Source organism: Phyllobates terribilis, unplaced genomic scaffold, assembly GCF_046119375.1.
Source record: "Phyllobates terribilis strain yellow unplaced genomic scaffold, ASM4611937v1 Scaffold_3__8_contigs__length_932513732, whole genome shotgun sequence".
Lineage (NCBI taxonomy): Eukaryota > Metazoa > Chordata > Amphibia > Anura > Dendrobatidae > Phyllobates > Phyllobates terribilis.
In genome coordinates, this window is record NW_027362763.1 from 345,631,230 (window position 1) to 345,650,506 (window position 19,277).

The following is a 19,277-nucleotide window of genomic DNA, read 5'->3' on the forward strand; positions in this document are numbered from 1 at the left end:
TCCTTGTTTCTGGTGTGAGGGAGTGGAGTCAGTACCCAGATGTAGTTGCTGACACCAGTCCTCCACTGGTTTCTTAGAGCCGTTACCTTCCTCTGGTTGAGATGGAGGCAAGGGTTCCACGGCCTGTACAGAATTCTGGTTTATGGTGAACAACTTAGCTAGCGTGGCATACCGGGGCAGGTGTACTTCTCTCTCACCTATATTTATGATGTTGAACGGGCACCCTCCCATGGCGTACATCGACCACCCCCCGTGCTGTCAAAATGGTGGGCCTACTGTCTGAGTAGACGGGTTCTACCATTGCTTGGTAGTCTCTACCTCTTAGACCAATAGCTGCCCGGCACCAAATCATCATCTCACTTTTTGGGGGCATGGCAATAGGGAACGGGTCACACATTCTCACGCTACCTATCTCACCACCAGATAGTTCCACCTGTTGCCGCTTCATCAGTGCCCGGATCTCTTTTTGGAGCACACGCTGCTGGCCGGAACTGGCGTTGTTGGCAACCTGCTGTAAAATGAGAATCACCTCTGCAAGACAATTTTCAATTACATTGGTTCCCAGGGTGATTCTAGGGTGACTCTCATGACGGTCTATGTCCACTATAATCAGTCCTTGTGCCGCCAGTTCGACTTTACCGATTTTAATGGTCACCTCCTTGAATCCCACCTGCGGCACGGGCTGACCATTGCTGGCGATGATACTCAGGTCGTCGTCTGGGTAGCGGGTTATGTCCGAATCATTCCAGTACTGCTTGAAGAGCACGTACGGGATGGTGGTGACCTGTGACCCAGTGTCTAGTAGGGCACTCATAGGAATGCCATCCAGTACCACAGGCAAGATTGGACGTCCCCCTATGTATTTATCACGCCAGTTTGATGGGCCTGATGGTCTTATGCCTGGGGGTTGGCCCTTTACCCCAGGTTGTGCCCGTTTAAATGACAGTACCTTGCCACATGTCCGGGTTGATTGCAGCGGCGGCAAATAGGTCATCCGTCCTCGTTGTATCGATCGCTGGGTCTTCCTCTGGCCGGTGGGGTCCTCCTTGGTCGGCGCCACGGGATGTCCTCCGGTCCGGATGCCAGCTCGATCTTCCCTGCAGTAGAAACCTGTAAAGACTGCACAGTTCGGGTTAGCGCGGCAACGCTTTTAGTTAGCTCTTGGACCTGATGGTGCAGGTCTGTAGCCGGGTCACTGTTTAAAGCCTGCGCATCAGCTCCCACAGGCCCTGCAGACAAGGGCGCCGTCTCCTGGTGATAAGTGATAGCAGGGCGCCTGTGGGTCACAGCGCCACCTGGTGCCGGTTCTCGGAGCACCCGGATGGCTCTGTCCTTGAACTGTGCAAAGTCCAGGTCAGGGTCCTGTAAGGCCATTGCCCGCAACTGGGTTCGGTGGGCATTGCACAGTAGACCCTCAATGAATTATTCAGTCAACAGCTTATCTTCATTTCCCACGCTGTCAGGGTCTGCCTGCTTAATGGCTCTCAGGGCCTCTTGTAGGTTTAGAGCATAGTCTCTTATACTCTCATGTGCCCGTTGTTTGCACCCATAAAATCTTAGTTTTATTTCGGCTGAGGTGCGGGTGTCAAATGTGTCTTTCAGCCGGGTTAGTATGTCTCTGACAGTCCTCTTCCTCCCAGGTGGCCAGGACTTTACCTCCCTTTGGGCTGCCCCGATTAATTGGGCCACCAGGATGCTCACTTTTTGCGCCTCCGTGAGGGGATACACCTGGAAGAGGCTATCCAGCCTTTCTCTGAAGTCATTTAGGGTATGTGACTCCCCTGAGTACTGGGGTAGCCAGGCTGCCCCCGGGATATAGGGCATGGTGAAAGGCATGACCGCAGCAGCGGTGGCGCTGGCGGCGGCTGTGGCGGTGAAGCTCTCCTCCGTATCCGACATCCTCCTCCCCCCTAGTGGACCGTGGCCTACCTTGCGATGATCCTCTTCCGTAGGCCGCGGCTCCGCAGTGGATCATCAGGGTTGAGGACCTTCCGTCGCGCTCCTGTGACGTCGGCGTCTGCTGGGCTCCTTCCAGGACCTTACGCAACGTCCGGACGTGAGGCGGGGCTTCAGTTCTCGCGGGCTTTCGGAGTCCACGCCCCTCTTCTTCCCGCGCGGCGCCCTCAGGATGGCGTCCAATGGCGGGAAAACTCCACGGATGGCGGGAAGAAGGCAGAAGATGGCGTCGGATGGCGGGAATCGGCTCCAGATGGCGGGAAACGACTCCGGACGGCGGGAAACTTCACCACAGGTAAGTATAAAAGTCTCTTTTTTCAGGCACGCAGTACCCGGTGGTTGCGGGCACGTAATCCTGCCGACTACGCCAAAGTTGACTCACCCCCTGGGCCAGTGCTGTAGTGCGGCGCGCGTGCGCGCGGGGGATACCCGGAGCCGGATCCGATGGGGGTAGTAGTCTTCGTGTGGCGGTGACCCGGTCCACGCCCAGGGTGGTCAAACTAAGTGGCAGTTATTGGTATGATGGTATTAGTGTCCGACTACGCCACCCGTTGAATGCGGTTATGAAACCGCCGCTGCAGGGCAGACCGCTGAGGCCGGTGGTATAGGTGTGCAGCAATGTTGATATAAGCCCCAACGGGAGAGGTATGGCCTCAGGGCAGCGGATGTGGGTGATGTTGGGAGTGATGGTGTGGATGTCCCAGCACTAACGGTGCGACAAGGAAGCACGGAGACGCGAGGGTACAGTTCAGGGCCTTTACTGATGGTACAAGGCAAATTCCCCCGGGAGTACTGGCTAGTAGTTGGGGCCTGGTTAGTCTGCGAGTAAGCCGGAGTTCCCCTGGCCAGGTGGAGTTGTAGGCCTTCCCGTTAGTCTGTACCCTTCCTGGCTACCCTGCTTTCGGCGGTTACAAGTAGCCCACGTCCCTGGGTATACCGTGTGGTGCTCACCCGTATGGCTGGTGACCTGGGGCCTCCTGTTAGCCTCCGCTCCGGGATGGCGGTGCTGGTCCCTTCGTTGTGACTGAGCCTCCGGGCTTTTATGGCCAGAGGACCTGGAATCCCCTGCCGGATGGATTCTGCTGCTGGGTATATCTTAGTCCCCACAGCCTCGGACTCCTGTGTCCGGTTTTAGTACCTTCTCCCAGGGCGAGCTCTGCACAGCTCCAGCCCCTGGCGCTTCTCCTTGGCTCCTACAGAGCTCCTGATGTCTATCTGTCCCTGTTTCTGCGTGTCCAGACCAGACTCCGTCTCTGTCTGGAACTCCTCTCTCTAACCCTGCCTCAGCCCCAGTTTATGTAGGGGAAGTTCTTCCCCTCCCAGGACTGGGCAGGAGGTGTGGCATGCTTAGGATTCCTGCCCAGGAGACCTCCCAACTGCTCACAGACGTAATACTGCTATTACTGTGGAAACCAGACCCCTGGGGTGCCACATATATACACAAAGCACATTTACGCCAAAATATGAAAGCACACACACACACACACATATATGTATATATACACACACAGCAGCACATAAACACACATATGTACAATCGTAGTCAAATGATTTGAGAGTGGCACAAATTTTGGTTTTCAGAAAGTTTGCTGCTGCGCTGTTTTTAGATCTTTTAGTTGGACATTTCTATGGTTACTGAAAACAATGATAAGCATTTCATAAGCATTACAACTTTTATTGACGAATACATCAAGTTTATACAAAGACTCAATATTTACAGTGTTGACAGTTATTTTTCAAGACTACTGCAATTTGTCCTTGCATGGTGGATTTCAGCGTCTGGGCCAAATCCTGACTTATGGCAACCTGTTCTTGCATCATCAGTTCTTGGAGTTTATCACACCTTCTGTGTTTTGTTTATCCACCTCCTTTTTAAAGATGGACCACAGGATCTCAATACCATTGAGCCCAAAATGTTGTTGTTTTGTTCACCAAGCCACTTACTTGCCTTGTGACATGGTACTTCATACTGTTGGAAAAAGCATTATTCATCACCAAATTGTTCTACATCATTGGCAGAAGATGCTCTTGGAAGATATTTAGATACCATTCTTTATTCATGGTATTGTTCTTGTGAATAAGCCCACTAGTAATGAAGGGTTTCAGGATGCTTTACTGCTGGCATGACTTAGGACTCTTTTTAGTGCTAAGCTTTTCTTTTCTGTACAACCAGAACCAAATGTCCCAAATAATATGAAGGAGGGGCTTCATCAGAGAAAATAACGTTACTCCAGCCATTTGCAGTCTAATCCCTGCACTTCTTGCTAGACTCTAAAAGCATTTGCCTCACTTTGCATGCAGAGGCACTGACTAACTGCTTGCTGCCATTCGTGAGCAAGTTTTGTGCTGGTTTAGAATCAATCTCATAGCTGAATCCTCTGTAGGAGACAGTTGTGGCATATGCTCAACTTTCTTGGACATCCTGAAGCCTTCTTCACAGAAATTGAACCGCTCTCTTTGAAGTTCATGATGACATAATGAATGGTTGATTTAGGGGAAATCTTACAAGCAGAAATGTTTTTTTCCTGTAATGCCCTTTCCATGCATATGTTTCCATGGAGGAAACTATGGTTAACAGAAAAAAAAAACGACCGGACTCCTTTTAAAGGGGGTTATCCAGGACTATTACATTTTTTCACTATGGTCCAAAGAACTTACAGGCAGGTGGTTGCTACCGTCGATTCAGCTGCTTGTGATGACATCATGTCAACAGAGCAGTGGCTTCTCATTCGCTCTGCTCTGTTGACGGTTGTGACTTCCGATGTCATGCTGCCAAACTGTGAGGAGCTGACTGTCAAACAGCATGACATCTACAGTTAAGCCCCTTTGATAGAACATCCCAAAAGGGGAAGAGCTGCTCTGTTGACATGGATCAGCTGAATCGCCCGCCCGGCACTTGGTGACGACTCTGGTGACCCAATAATTATAAGGTGCAGAGGAATCACAGAGGACGTTGGTGTGGTAGGTAAGGTACTCCCCCACCATGTTCTGAAACTTTGCACCCCTTGTGAGAGTACCCCCTCTGCCTCAGGGCCTGTGCGATGGGAGGGTCTGAGAAAACTGTCCCAGAACATTGACAGTGTTCCTCTGCTTCTGCTGGATTGCATTTGTGGCTCTCTCGCCTGTACTCCTTGGTTGTCCAATGAACTGTGACCTTTGCCGCCAGCGTTTTCAGATGGGAATTTTTTCACTAATTCCGCAACAAGGGCCTTCTCGTACTGCCCCATTTTATTAGGCCTCTCCTGCAAAGGAATAAGAGATACAAAGTTCTTCCTTTAGCGTGGGTCTAGAAGTGTCACCAACCAGTAATGACTGTCACCCAAAATTTGGACAACGCAAGGGTCACGGGAAAGGCAGCGTAACATAAACTCAGCCATGTGTGTCAGACTGCTAACAGGCAAGCATTCCGTGTCCTCACCAAGAGGATGACTGATCATGCTCTCCTCCTCCTCCCTGTCTTCAGGCCATCCACGCAGAACAGACGGTATGACAGTTGTGCAGGTACTACCGTCTATAGCACATGAAACTAGCTACTGTTCTTCCTCCTCCTACTCTTCCTCATCGTCACCCAATCCACGTTGGGATGAGATGAGGCTGGGCTGTGTGTAATCACCCTGTATGGTTCCGTGCTCCATCTCATCGTGCTCCGCCTTCAATGCATCCTCTTTGATTGTGAGTAGAGAGCATTTCAGAAGACAGAGAAGCGGGATGGTGATGCTAATTATGACGTCATCGCAGCTCACCATCTTGGTGGAGTCCTCAAAGTTTTGGAGGATGGTACATATGTCTGACATCCATGTCCACTCCTGAGGTCTTATATGTGGAGTCTGAACTGAATACTGACGGCCTTGTTGATGCTAGTACTCAACAACTGCCCTCTTCTGCTCACAAATCCTTCCCAACATCTGCAATGTAGAGTTCCAATGCGTGGGGACATCACACACCAGTCTGTGAGCTGGATGCAAACACTGCTGAAACATGGCAAGGGTGGCTGTAGGTGACTTTCTAAAATGGGCACACAGGTGGCATACTTTAACAAGCAGATCTAGCAGCTCGGGTAGGATTTGAGAAACCGCTGAACCATGAGGTTAAGCACATGGGCCAGGCATGGTACGTGTGTGAACTCGCCTCGCCTCAGAGCCGCCACCAGATTCCGGCCCTTGTCACACACGACTATGCCTGGCTGTAGGTTCAGCGGTGTGAGCCACAGATCTGCCTGCTCTTTCAGAGCTGTCCACAACTCTTCAGCATTGTGCAGTTTGTCATATTAGCTTCAGCACAGCCTGTTGCCGCTTGGCCGAGGTAGTGCTGCAGTGCTTCCAGCTTGTGACTGATGTGGTCATTTCGGAGATGGAGGTTGAAGAGGAGGAAGAGGCTGTGGAGGATGAAGTGCAGGATCTGTAGAATGTGGGGGCAACCCTGATTGACCTAGGGCCCACAATCCTTGGCGTCGGGAGTATGTGTTCGGTCCGACTGGGTTCCGGCTTCCACTATGTTAACTCAGTGTGCTGTCAGCGAGATGTACCGTCCCTGCCCACAAGCACTTGTCCACGTATCCGTGGTTAGGTGGACTTTCCTGGTAACTGTGTTGTTGAGGGCACGGCTAATGTTTTGGGACACGTGCTTGTGTAATGGAGGGACGGCACACCGGGAGAAATAGTGGCGGCTGGGGACCGAGTACCGAGGGACGGCTGCCGCCATCAGGTTGCAGAATGCTACCATCTCCACGAGCCTAAAAGGCAACGTTTCGAGCGCAAGAAGTCGTGAAATGTGGGAATTTAGTAGTGTGGCCTGTGGGGCGTTGGCTACGTATTTGCGCTTGCGTTCCAAGGACTGGGGTAGGGACAACTCAACGCTACGCTGGGACAAGGACGTAGATGTGTTTCCTGATGCTACTACTTGAGAGTGTGCACCGACAGGTGCAGGGCAGGAGGCATCTTCGCATATACCATGGACAGGGGATTGGCTTGCATGCACAACAGCGGAAGAAGCAATGGTGCCACCCGCAGACACTGTTCCTGGACCGTGGGGTTCGGTCCACAAAGTCGGGTGCTTTGCTGGCATGTGGCAGATGATGATGGTGGTGGTCAGGCTTCTAGTTTTGCCACCGCTGCTGATGCTGGCCTGGCAGGTGGTGCAAATGGCCTTTTTGGGGTTATCGGCAGAGTCTTTAAAAAAACAACCAGACTCGGGAAGGCCTAACAGTTGTACTGGCAACTTCCTTTGTGTTGGTGTTACGAGGAACGGTTGCCTGCCTTCTGTCTGCGGCCACAACACTGCTTCTTCCTGCCTGTTGGGGTGCTCTACCACCCTCCTCCTGTGTGCTGTTGTCCTGGCTCTGCATGTCCTCCTGCCAGGTTGGGTCAGTTACTTTATCAACCACCGCCTCATCTTCCACTTCCGCACCCTGGTCCTCCTCCTGACTTTCTGGCAATTATGTCTCATCATCGTCCACCTCTTGTGACACTTTCCCACCATTGCTTTCATGTGACCGTGGCTGTTCAAATATTTGGGCATCGCTACATGCGATCTCCTCTTGCCTCGCTTCAAGTGGACCGGGCAAGAGGCCCGAATCTATAAATGGAAAAGTGAACAGCTCTTCAGAGTGTCCAAGTGTGGGATCAGTTGTCTCTGGGCACTCGGCATGGTGGGAGGAAGGAGGATCAGGGTGAGGAATTTGCAGTCCAGACTCACGGCTACTGAGACTTGACCGTGTGGAAGACAGGGTAGTGGTGGTGGGTAAGTGACTGGAAGCATTATCCGCTATCCAACCAACAACTTTTTGACACTGCTCTGGGTTCAATAGTGGTGTGCTGTGGTCCCCTATGAATTGGGACAGGAAGGTCGGGCGAGAAGATGTGGGTGTTTCTTGTGGCACAATTTCAGCTTGCCCACGGCCTTGGCCTCTGCATGCTCCATCACCAGCACGGCGTTTCTTGCCATGCGCCTTTCCCATTTTAAATGGAGGACAATATCTTCCACGCTCTCTACAAATGGCTGAATTTGGAGTGAAGTTATATGCGATCTGTGTGACGGAGAAACCACAGTTTTAAATACCTGGCCTGTAGGTAACTATTTTGAACAGCAAACCGGTGTCGAAAACTTTGCTGACACACTGAAAAAAAATTTGAATGGATGCCAGAACTTGCAGAATTTTCAGAAAACGTATATGTGATCCATGTGACAAACAAGCCACAGTTTTAAATACCAGGCCTGTAGTAACTATTTTGAACAGCAAACAGGTGCCAACAATTTAGTTGACACACTGAAAAAAAATTAGAATGGAGGCCAGAAATGGCAGAATTTTCATAAAACGTATATGTGATCCGTGTGACGGACAAACCACAGTTTTAAATACCTGTCCTGTAGGTAACTATTTTGAACAGCAAACTGGTGCCAAAAACTTTGCTGACACACTGAAAACAAACTTGAATGGAGGCCAAAAATGGCAGTATTTTCAGCGCAATTTCTGTGATCCGTGTGACGGACAAACCACAGTTTTAAATAGCTAGATTTTTAGCGCTGTAATATGGAAAGGACCTGGCTGTATTCTGCAGTGCCAACAAGCAAATGGCACAGAAAAACGGTGTTCTCTGGATTGCTTTTTAAGCAAATAATGAGGATTAAGATCCAAAAAAAATTATACCTGGCCCCTGAGACCTGGGCCTTTGTTTAGAATTATCTAATAGCCGCAGAAGGCAGAACTTCAATGGAGCCTCTTGTGCTATATGCACTGCAGTCTGCTATATACACTGCCTACCTGCCTATATACACTGCCTGCCTGATATCTCTTCAGATGGATTAGTCCTCAGAAGGACTGTTTGTTGAGATGAATATGTGTAATGTACTTGTTTTCTCCCTACACTACCTAATACACAACCAAATCTCTCCCTAGCTCAGCAGCACCTCTCCCTACACTGCCTGATTGTGGAGTAGACTGACGAGCACAGCGGCGCCAGGTCTGATATAGACCTGATGACGCTGTGCGGCCAGCCAATCACTGTAATGCCACAACCAACATGGCTGCGACATTACAGTGTGTGGCAGGCAATCCTTGCATGTTGATTGGAGCTCTAAAGAGCGCCAAACATGCAGGGAGGGGACCCAAGCATCCGCCCGAGCAGCTCGCAAGTACTCGGTGAGCTCCAAGCATCTCGAATACTGAGATGCTCGGGCGAGTACCGAGTACTTGCGAGTATGCTCGCTCATCACTATTTTTCACTATATGAAATAGTGTAGTTGATTACACTGTTTTATGTAACAGGGATCCTGATGTTACATGCACACTGCCTAAGTTCAGATAGGGGCAAGACCGGTTACATGAATTTGTTGGAATCTTGGGGGAACCGTTACTCAGAGCGACCCTAGGCTGCAGATTCTCTCAGGCACACGATAGATTCAGTTGCTGACCAGACACATCCAACAATAGACTTTATAATCGGTAGAACAGTAACATTAAATGACGCATGGCCAGTGCAATGCAAATGTCTCTTTGAGCACCAGGCTCCAGTAATAACAGTACAGTCTCCTTTGCAGCACAGCAGTACACTTTCTATTATCTGGTAGCACAGTACAGCACAGTTTTAATGCATACACATCCACAGGCTTTTCCTTCACAAGTATTCCATAGTACACAGCATTATTTATCCTGCATGGAGATGAAAGGGGGGAAGAGTGTGATGAGGGAGATGATCTCTATGACAGGCTTCCTTCCAGTCCTTTCCTTCCTGGCCGATAATACTCCACACTGTTAGCTCGGGAAGTCTAACTGGCCTTTGTTTAGCTTCTCTCCTGACCTGAATTCTGTTCCCTTGACTTCTGTGAGAAACAGATGATAAGCCACCTTCTTCTTCGGCTCCGGCCAGATAGTAAACAACTTCCCCACAATCCCCCTGGGGCTCTGCTAAAACGCTCCACTTCTCCTGTGACTGTGCTAACCACTCTAGTTGCTGTATGCTTCTGGAGCACAACACTTCTTGTCTCCTGTGCTTGTGTTACTTCTAGAAGTTTCTGAATGCTTTGAAAGCAACAGCACTACTTCAGCATGTCACACTCTGCAACAGCACTACTTCTGCATGGCACACTGGCAATAAATGTACACTGTGTGTATGTTTTTCAAATCTGTATGAAATATAAGTTAAGGATATTTTTCAATATTAGATATGTCAATCATTACATTATGGTCTTTTCATAGGTAACGGATATGACTGTGAGCCACTGATAACATGCCAGAATGACAGCGATTGTTCTCCTGATGCAACATGCAGTAACAGAACAGGAGATTACTTATGTACATGTAATGTTGGATACCAAGGTAATCACTTATCACTAGAGATGTCAGTATATACAGCCATTTACTGAATTTACTGGACGTCATCTATAAATGATATTTCTTGAATAACAATGGCTGCTGTCATAGAAACCGCAAGCATGTACAAAATGTATTTTTTCAATATAATTCTATTAATTTGAGCTAAGATATTTTTATTTTCATTACTATAAGGTCACATTAATGCAAAAGTGTTTGTGTAATTTGTTTTATTATTTGTACAGACTAATAGACTTTGGCTGCAGTTTGTCCTATAGAATTTAGTACCATCCATTGAGGCTTTATGATCATATTGTAAGACAAGTGTGGATGAGCTCTTCATCACAGACCAATAATAAGTCATCATTTCTGTATTGTGATCAGGTAATGGGTCATATTGTGCTGATATTGATGAATGTGGAGGAAAGAACAACTGTGCAGCTGATGCCACCTGTAATAACACAGAGGGAAGTTATATCTGTACATGTAATGCTGGATACACAGGTAAGTATAGTACATCAGCAATATGAGAAAGTAATGGAAGTGACTATCTAATGTTATATACATGTACACAGACAAAGTTTTTTCTTGTTTAATATAACAACACCTTACCTATAACTCGAAACAGAAAGCTGTTACTTGCAACTTAAAGAAGCCCTCCTGTTAATTTTTTTAATTCGAGCTGTTTTGGGCGGTGTTCGAGCCGTTCGGCGAACACGAAGGATTTGAAAAAAATTCGGCTGTTCGAGGTTATGTTCGATAACTGTTCGTGCGCCAAAATCATAACTGGATTTTTTCTCAGTAATGCTGAAAATTAATGTTAATACGCAGTTTGAGTGTACAGCGGGGCGGGGGGAGGGGCAGGGGATGGATATCTGCAGAAATAATGAAGATCTCCATTTTTTTTTCTCTTTCCCGCATTTACAGTGGGGAGGTGCAATCTGTCAGCTTATCAGCAGCGCACACACGGAGCGTACTGCTTTTTTTCACACAAGCAAGGGCATGCGTCATTGGCAGTGTATGTCACATGTCCTTGCCCTATAAGACCCAGCCATTTTCCCAGTCGCCACAATTTTCTCACTGCTGCAGCTGCGTGTTAGACGGCACCGCTGTTGCTGTGTGCGCTATACTTTGTTAATTTCAAGCCAATTTTCGCACAAATCTACAGATAGCTTGGGAGTAGGAATAGTTGTGATTGCAGTCCTTTTAAGGACTAGGTTACATCATTTCCTACAACTTTTATCAGGCAGGTCTGTGCTCTTAAATAGATAGGTTGGGAGTAAAGACTAATTGTAATTGCAGTCCTTTTCAGGGCTAGGTTACATCAGTTCCTATCACTTTTATCACGCAGGTCTGTGCTCTTAAATAGATAGGTTGGGAGTAAAGACTAATTGTAATTGCAGTCCTTTTGAGGGCTAGGTAACATCAGTTCCTATCACTTTTTGCAAGGCAGGTCTGTTTTAGTGCTGTGCAAGTTTTTTCACAGCATTTGGCTAAATCTAGCAAAGCAAATCCTTTTTGGCCTCTTGCAGTGTGTGTTAGTCAGTGGAGTAGCCTATCTGTGTTGCAAGCTACACCACCTGTGTATAGAATACAATTTTTTTTACTGCACCTAGTGAAGTAAAACTTTTTGGGCATAGCATCATTCTATTAGTCCATCTATACTAACTTCCACCAGGTTGCAAATTCAAAATAATTTTTATCTGCATCTAGCTCTGAAAAAATATTTCGGCTTGTAGCAGTGTGTGGGACTTGTTCTATTAGTCCATCTATACTAACCTCCACCAGGTTGCAAATTCAAAATAATTTTTATCTGCATCTAGCTCTGAAAAATTATTTCGGCTTGTAGCAGTGTGTGGCACTTGTTCTATTAGTCCATCTATACTAACCTCCACCAGGTTGCAAATTCAATATAATTTTTTTCTGCATCTAGCTCTGAAAAAATATTTTGGCTTGTAGCAGTGTGTGGAACTTGTTCTATTAGTCCATCTATACTAACCTCCACCAGGTTGCAAATTCAAAATAATTTTTATCTGCATCTAGCTCTGAAAAATTATTTCGGCTTGTAGCAGTGTGTGGGACTTGTTCTATTAGTCCATCTATACTAACCTCCACCAGGTTGCAAATTCAATATAATTTTTTTCTGCATCTAGCTCTGAAAAAATATTTTGGCTTGTAGCAGTGTGTGGGACTTGCTCTATTAGTCTATCTATACTAACCTCCACCAGGTTGCAAATTCAAAATAATTGTTATCTGCATCTAACCCAGCCAATACTTTTGGGCTAATACCACAGTTTGGCCACTCAGCTCTGCTCGGTTCCCATCCATTGTTTTTTGTGCAAGCAACTCCAGAGTTGTGAATTAGTTAACCACCAAAATGAGTGGAAAAAGGCCTGCTGCTGGTGGAAAGGGGAATAGGCGTGTTGGGAAGGGAAAAAAAGGTTGTGTCCGTGGGGTAGGTGTTAAAGCAACAGTAACATCTGCAGAAGAAAGACCATCTTCCAGCCAAACTAAGATGTCTACTTCTTTTAGCGGACAATGTGATAAGATCGCTTTCTTACGGCTAGACGAATCGCTACAAATTCCAGATGAGGCACAAAAACAGCAGGTGCTTCAACGGATATCAAGTGCTCCTTTAAGTGGGCTCTCCTCCACCTCAACTTCAACATCACAAATACTCCAGTCCTCAGAGGTGTCACCCCAATCGCACTTGCTTCCTCACAGCTCCCAAGTCTCCAGCTGCTGCTCTGAGTATGGGGTAGAACAGATGGTTGAGTCTGCAGAGCTGTTTACTCATACTATAGCCTGGGAATCAGAGGTCGGCTCCAGAGCTTCTGTGAATCCAGATGAGGAAATGATCTGCACTGATGCCCAGAATCTTTATGAGTCGGATCCAGGACCAGACGCAGAAGGTTCTGACCATAATGTAGACCCTCGTTCCCAAACTGTAACTCCTGTTGGTGGAGACAATGAGGAAGACGATGATGAGACTCAAATACCTGATTGGAGCGACAACTTTAGTTTTTTGTCAGGGCAGGAAGAGGTTGGTTCTGAGGACGACGGGTGTGATAACACACAGGGTGATGAAGACGAGGTTGGAGATCCCACTTACTGTCAACCCACTGTCAGCCAGTCGATGAGGTCAGCAGAGGAGGTGGAGGAGGATGGTAGTGACAACGAGGTCAGGTTGGGCCTTCCTGGACAGAGACGTAGTACTGGACCAACAATTGCATCCTCAAACACAACTCTGCCTCTGACCACAAGTCGCGGTGGCTCTTCAGGTCGCATGGGTGCTAAGCCTTGCATAGCCTGGGCATTTTTTCATATCGATAAAGATGACCCAACTCGTGTTATCTGTAACATTTGTCAGCAAAAGCTAAGTAGAGGCCAAAAAATACATAGTTTGAGTACTTCATGCATGAACCAGCACATGGATATGAAGCATAAGTTGCAGTGGGAAGCTCACTGTGCTACAATGCGGCCTAACCGGCCGGGCCAACCACCGTCTGCCACATCTTGTGCATCCGTGGCCTCTTCATCCTCTGTGACTGGGGGGACAGCAGTCATTCCTGCTTTGGGACGCAGATCTGCCACCTCTTTACCCGCAACAGCCAGCATGATTGGAAGGTCATCATTTTCTGTGGAGGTGGAAACACCAGCTGGGGTTCAGCGCTGTCCGACATCTATAGCACCACCTTTGGATCAAGGCAACCTAACATGTCCGCCTGCATCTTCCTCACAGAACTGCAGTTTGCCGGGGACACCCTTCTTAACCCCGTCTAAGCACAACAGCCAGCCCTCGGTCCCTCAGATGTGGACAAGTAAAAGACCATTTCCTCCTAGCCATGAGAAAGCTAAGAGTTTGAATTTCACCATTTGCAAGCTCTTGGCTACAGAAATGCTGCCTTTCCTCTTGGTGGACACAGAGGATTTTCGAGACCTTATGTCCGTCGCAGTGCCCCAGTACCAGATGCCCAGTCGGCACTACTTCTCAAAGAAAAGTGTGCCTGCGCTCCACCAGCATGTCGCACACAAGATCAAGGCTTCTTTGAGAAACTCTGTGTGTGACAGGGTGCATTTCACCACAGACACTTGGACGAGTAGGCATGGACAGGGGCGTTACATGTCGCTGACTGGGCACTGGGTAACTATGGTGACAGCAGGACAAGGGGCTGCTGTCCAAGTCTTGCCGTCCCCACGAGTTGTGCATCAATCCTCTTTATCTCAAAGTTCCTCCACTGCTTCTGCCTCCTCAACCTCCTCTCGGTCCTTCACCTGCACCCAAAGCCTGTCTGGTCATGCCACAAGCTTTCCAACTGCGCAGAAGGGATCCTGCACACCTCCTTACTATGCTGGCAGCAGGGCTCAACGTCATCAGGCGGTTTTTACTTTGAAATGTCTGGGAAATGTGAGTCACACAGCTGAGGAGTTGTGGTCAGCTCTTGAGAACCCGTTTCATGAATGGTTGTCTCCACTGGACCAGAAACCAGGGAAGGCCGTGTGCGACAATGCTGCAAACCTGGGTGCGGCCCTTCGCTGGGGCAATGTCACACACGTGCCTTGTATGGCTCACGTGTTGAACCTGGTTGTCCAGCAATTTTTAACCCACTATCCCGGACTAGATGGCCTTCTGCAGAGGGCACGGTCACTATGTGCTCACTTCCGCCGTTCGCATCATGCAGCTCAGCGACTTACATCTCTACAGAAGTCGTTGGGCCTGCCACTTCACTGGCTAAAATGCGATGTGCCTACCCGGTGGAATTCAACTGTGCACATGTTGAGGCGACTGTGGCAGCACGGACAAGCCCTGGTGCAATACGTTCTGACGTATAGCCTGGGCCAACGAGATCCAGAGGTGGGGCAAATCACGCTGGAGGAGTGGTCTCAGATCAGGGACCTATGCACCCTTCTGCACAGTTTTGAAATGGCGATGAAGATGTTTAGTGCTGACGATGCCATTATCAGCATGACTATTCCAGTGATTTACATGCTGGAGCACATGTTAAACAGAATTCGGAGTCAGGTGGTGGCACAAGAGGTGGTGGAGGAAGTAGAGGAGGAGGAGTTGTATGCGGAAGGGCTAACATCTGCAAGGTCCAGACGGTCGGCAGCACCAAGGCGGCAGGCATGTGAGGGTGGGGGAGATGGTTTTACCAAGGTGCATGGTAGCAGCCAAACTAGGGAGGAAGGTGCAGGAGCCCAGGAAGAAGTGGAGGACGAACTGATGGAAGACTCATCAGATGAGGGAGACCTTGATCACATTTCTGTTGTGCGAGGTTGGGGGGAGAGGGCAGAGGAAGGAAGCATGATTGTTACCTCGCCACCAACACAACAGGGACTTGGTGCTCCTGGATGCGCAAGACACATGAGTGCCTTCTTGCTGCACTACCTGCAACATGACCCTCGAATTGTGAGAATTAGAAATAATCCTGACTACTGGGTTGCCACACTGTTAGATCCCCGGTACAAAAGTAAATTTGCAGAAATTATTCCTGCCATAGAAAGAGATACACGCATGCAGGAGTATCAGCAGAGACTGTTGCAGAATCTTACATGTGCTTTTCCCCTAAACACTAGTGGTGCACGTAGTGAATCTCACAGTTCCAACTTGCCAACCGTGGGACTGTCGAGTGTTCAGCACTCAATACGTAACAGAAACACAGTATCTGCTGGTAACATCAATTTTGCGGAATCATTTCACCACTTTTTTAGCCAATCCTTTGTAGTGCCACAGGAGATAAGAAGTCTGACACATAGTCAACGCCTAGAGACGATGGTACAGGAGTATCTCCAAGTAAACACTGAAGCCATGACTGTGTCACTGGACCCTTGTTTTTTTTGGGCTTCCAATCTGGATAAATGGCCGGAGCTCGCCACTTACACCTTGGAGATCTTGTCATGCCCCGCAGCCAACGTTCTGTCTGAACGTGTGTTCAGCGCTGCTGGTGGTGTGCTGACAGATAAGCGCACGCGGCTCTCCACTGATAATGTAGACAGACTCACGTTCATAAAGATGAACAAATCATGGATCCGAAACGACTTTTCTACCACTGTGTCATCCTAGGGAGAGTAAAAGCTTGATGATATGTTAAAATCACCTCACCAACCGTTTTAAGCTTTCAAATTACTAATCATGTTTATCTGTATCTTGGCTGGAAAATAATTTGGGCCTTGTACCAGTGTGCAGTACTGATTCTATTACGCCATCTATACTAAACTCCACCAGATTTAAAATTACTAATCATGTTTATCTGTATCTTGGCTGGAAAATAATGTGGGCCTTGTAGCAGTGTGCAGTACTGATTCTATTAGGCCATCTATACTAAACTCCACCAGATTTAAAATTACTAATCATGTTTATCTGTATCTTGGCTGGAAAATAATTTGGGCCTTGTAGCAGTGTGCAGTACTGATTCTATTAGTCCATCTATACTAAACTCCACCAGATTTAAAATTACTAATCATGTTTAGCTGTATCTTGGCTGGAAAATAATTTGGGCCTTGTAGCAGTTTGCAGTACTGATTCTATTAGGCCATCTATACTAAGCTCCACCAGCTTTCAAATTAATAATAATTTTTAGCTGCATCTAGCCCGGAAAATAATTTTGGGGCTCCTAGATGCCCAAGACACATGAGTGCCTTCTTGCTGCACTACCTGCAACATGACCCTCAGATTGTCAGAATTCGAAATCATCCTGACTACTGGGTTGCCACACTCTTAGATCCCCCACACTCTTCGATCAACCTTTTCATTTTAATAAAGAACAAAAAAATGGTCATTTTTGAAATTATAAGCATTAGCAGGTTATTAGAAACTGAAACTGAAATCAAACAGTTTTCAACTCAAAACTTTATTCTAGGTGATGTTACATTTGCACATAGGACCCCTTGTTCAAAAGGAGCTTCTGAACTCTCTCGTCCATTGAATTTGTCAGGTTTTGGATGGTTTCTGCTTCAATTGTTTTGCATGAGGACAGAATACCCTCCCAGAGCTGTTGCTTAGATGTGAACTGCCTCCTGCCATCATATACACTCCTTTTGATGATGCTTCAGAGGTTCTCAATGGGGTTGAGGTCAGGGGAGCATGGGGGTCACACCATAAGTTTGTCCCCTTTTATGTCCATATCAGCCAGAGATGCAGATGTGTTATGTGCAGCATGAGACGGTGCATTATCATGCATGAAAATGATCTTGCTGCGGAATACACGGTTCTTCTTCTTGAACCATGGCAGGAAGTGCTGTTTGAGAAACTCCACATACATTATGGAGTTCATCTTTACCCCTTCAGGGATCCTAAAGGGGCCGACAATCTCTCTCCCCATGATTCCAGCCCAAAACATTACTCCACCTCCTCCTTGTTAGCGCCGTAGCCGTGTTTGCATGGGGTGTCCATCAACCAGCCATCCTCCACTCCATCCATCTGGACCATCGAGCGTTGCACGCAACTCATCGGTGAACAAAACAGTTTTGAAGTCAATCTTCATGTATTGTTTGGCCCACTGGAGCCGTTTCTGCTTGTGTACAGTGGATAGAGGAGGTCGACAGGATGGCTTATGCACAGCTGCAAACCTCTGAAGGACCCTGCATCTTGTTTTTCGTGGAACGTTGGAGGCACCAGCAGCTTCAAAAACTTGTCTGCTGCTATGACAAGGCTTTTCTGCCGCTGCTCTTTTAACCTGACGTAATTGCCTGTAGGAAAGAGTCCTAAATTTTCCCTTATCAGCATGCACACGTGTGAATCAGCTACATACTTCTTGATTGTGCGATGATCAGGATGAAGTGTCATGGCAATGTTGATTGTAGTCATGCCTTGACCTAAATACTCCACAATTTGTTGCTTCTCAGCAGCCGACACATCCTTTTTCTTTCCCATTTTGGCAGAAAATGTAGGCTGCTTAATAATGTGGGACAGCCTTCTTAAGTAGTCTTGCCTTTCATTGGACCCACCTGCCAAACTAATTAGCACAGGTGTCTGCAATTGCTTACAGTGATATAAAGAGCCCTGACACACATCACCATCAAAGAGTTTAACTGACAAACAAAAAAATTCTTACCTTATCACTCCTAAACACTTTTTGCATAATAATTTGGAACACAGTGTACATGTGCTTTTCCACAAAACACCAGTGGTTCACGTAGTGAATCTTACAGTTCTAACTTGCCAACCGTGGTCTGTATGGAGTTGTTCAATAAAGGGCCCAAAATTAAGATAACATAGACGGGAGAGGTCTCTATGAATACGAATTCCTAAGTATTTGATACCCTGTGAGGGCCAGGCAAAGGGAAAGTTGGACTGGATGGAATCATGTATGGATTTGGGGAGGGAGACATCGAGGGCCTCAGACTTCGCTGCATTGATTTTAAAATTTGACCATGTAACAAAGTGATCTATTTCAGCCATAACAGCAGGGATGGATATATGTGATTGAGTGATATGTACTAGGACATCATCAGCAAATGCCGAGCACTTGCATTCCGTGCCTCCCACCTCAATCCACCTAATGTTGGGATTATGGCGAATTGATGAGAACAGGTGCTCTGTCACTAGGATGTATAAGAGAGGGGACAGAGGACATCCCTGCCTTGTCCCATTGGTAATTATGAAAGGTGATGAAAATGTTCCATTTATCTTCAGCCTAGGTGACGTATTGCGATACAGGGACGTGATTTTGCCTATAAAAGGGTCCCCTAGACCCCTACCCCAAGCTTTTTAAGAGAATAATATATGGCGTGCCAGGAGACTCTATGGAATGCTTTCTCAGCATCCAACGAGAGTATCTAATTACAAATTTTTAACTGCATCTAGCCCAGGAAATACTTTGTGCCTAGTAGCAGTGTCTGCTAGTCAGCGGATTATCCCAGCTGTTAAGCAAGCTACACCACCTGTAGTTTAGACACTTAATTTTTTCAAAGGAAATGGTTCGGGCCCCCGGGACACTCAGTGAAGAGCATCGGGGAGGCACCCCAAGGCATAGGGGCTGGGACTAGCGGTTGGACTCCTTGCTGTGGACCG

At 47.5% G+C, this 19,277-nt stretch overlaps 1 protein-coding gene across 1 annotated transcript in view; it reads left to right on the plus strand.

Annotated features, from left to right (window-relative positions):
* Positions 1–19,277, plus strand: part of LOC141258548 (uncharacterized) — a 395,228-nt gene that overhangs the window by 203,836 nt on the left and 172,115 nt on the right. The window contains 2 exon segments of the mRNA XM_073673526.1: positions 10,151–10,270; positions 10,649–10,768. Coding sequence (XP_073529627.1) covers positions 10,151–10,270; positions 10,649–10,768 — 240 coding nt within the window.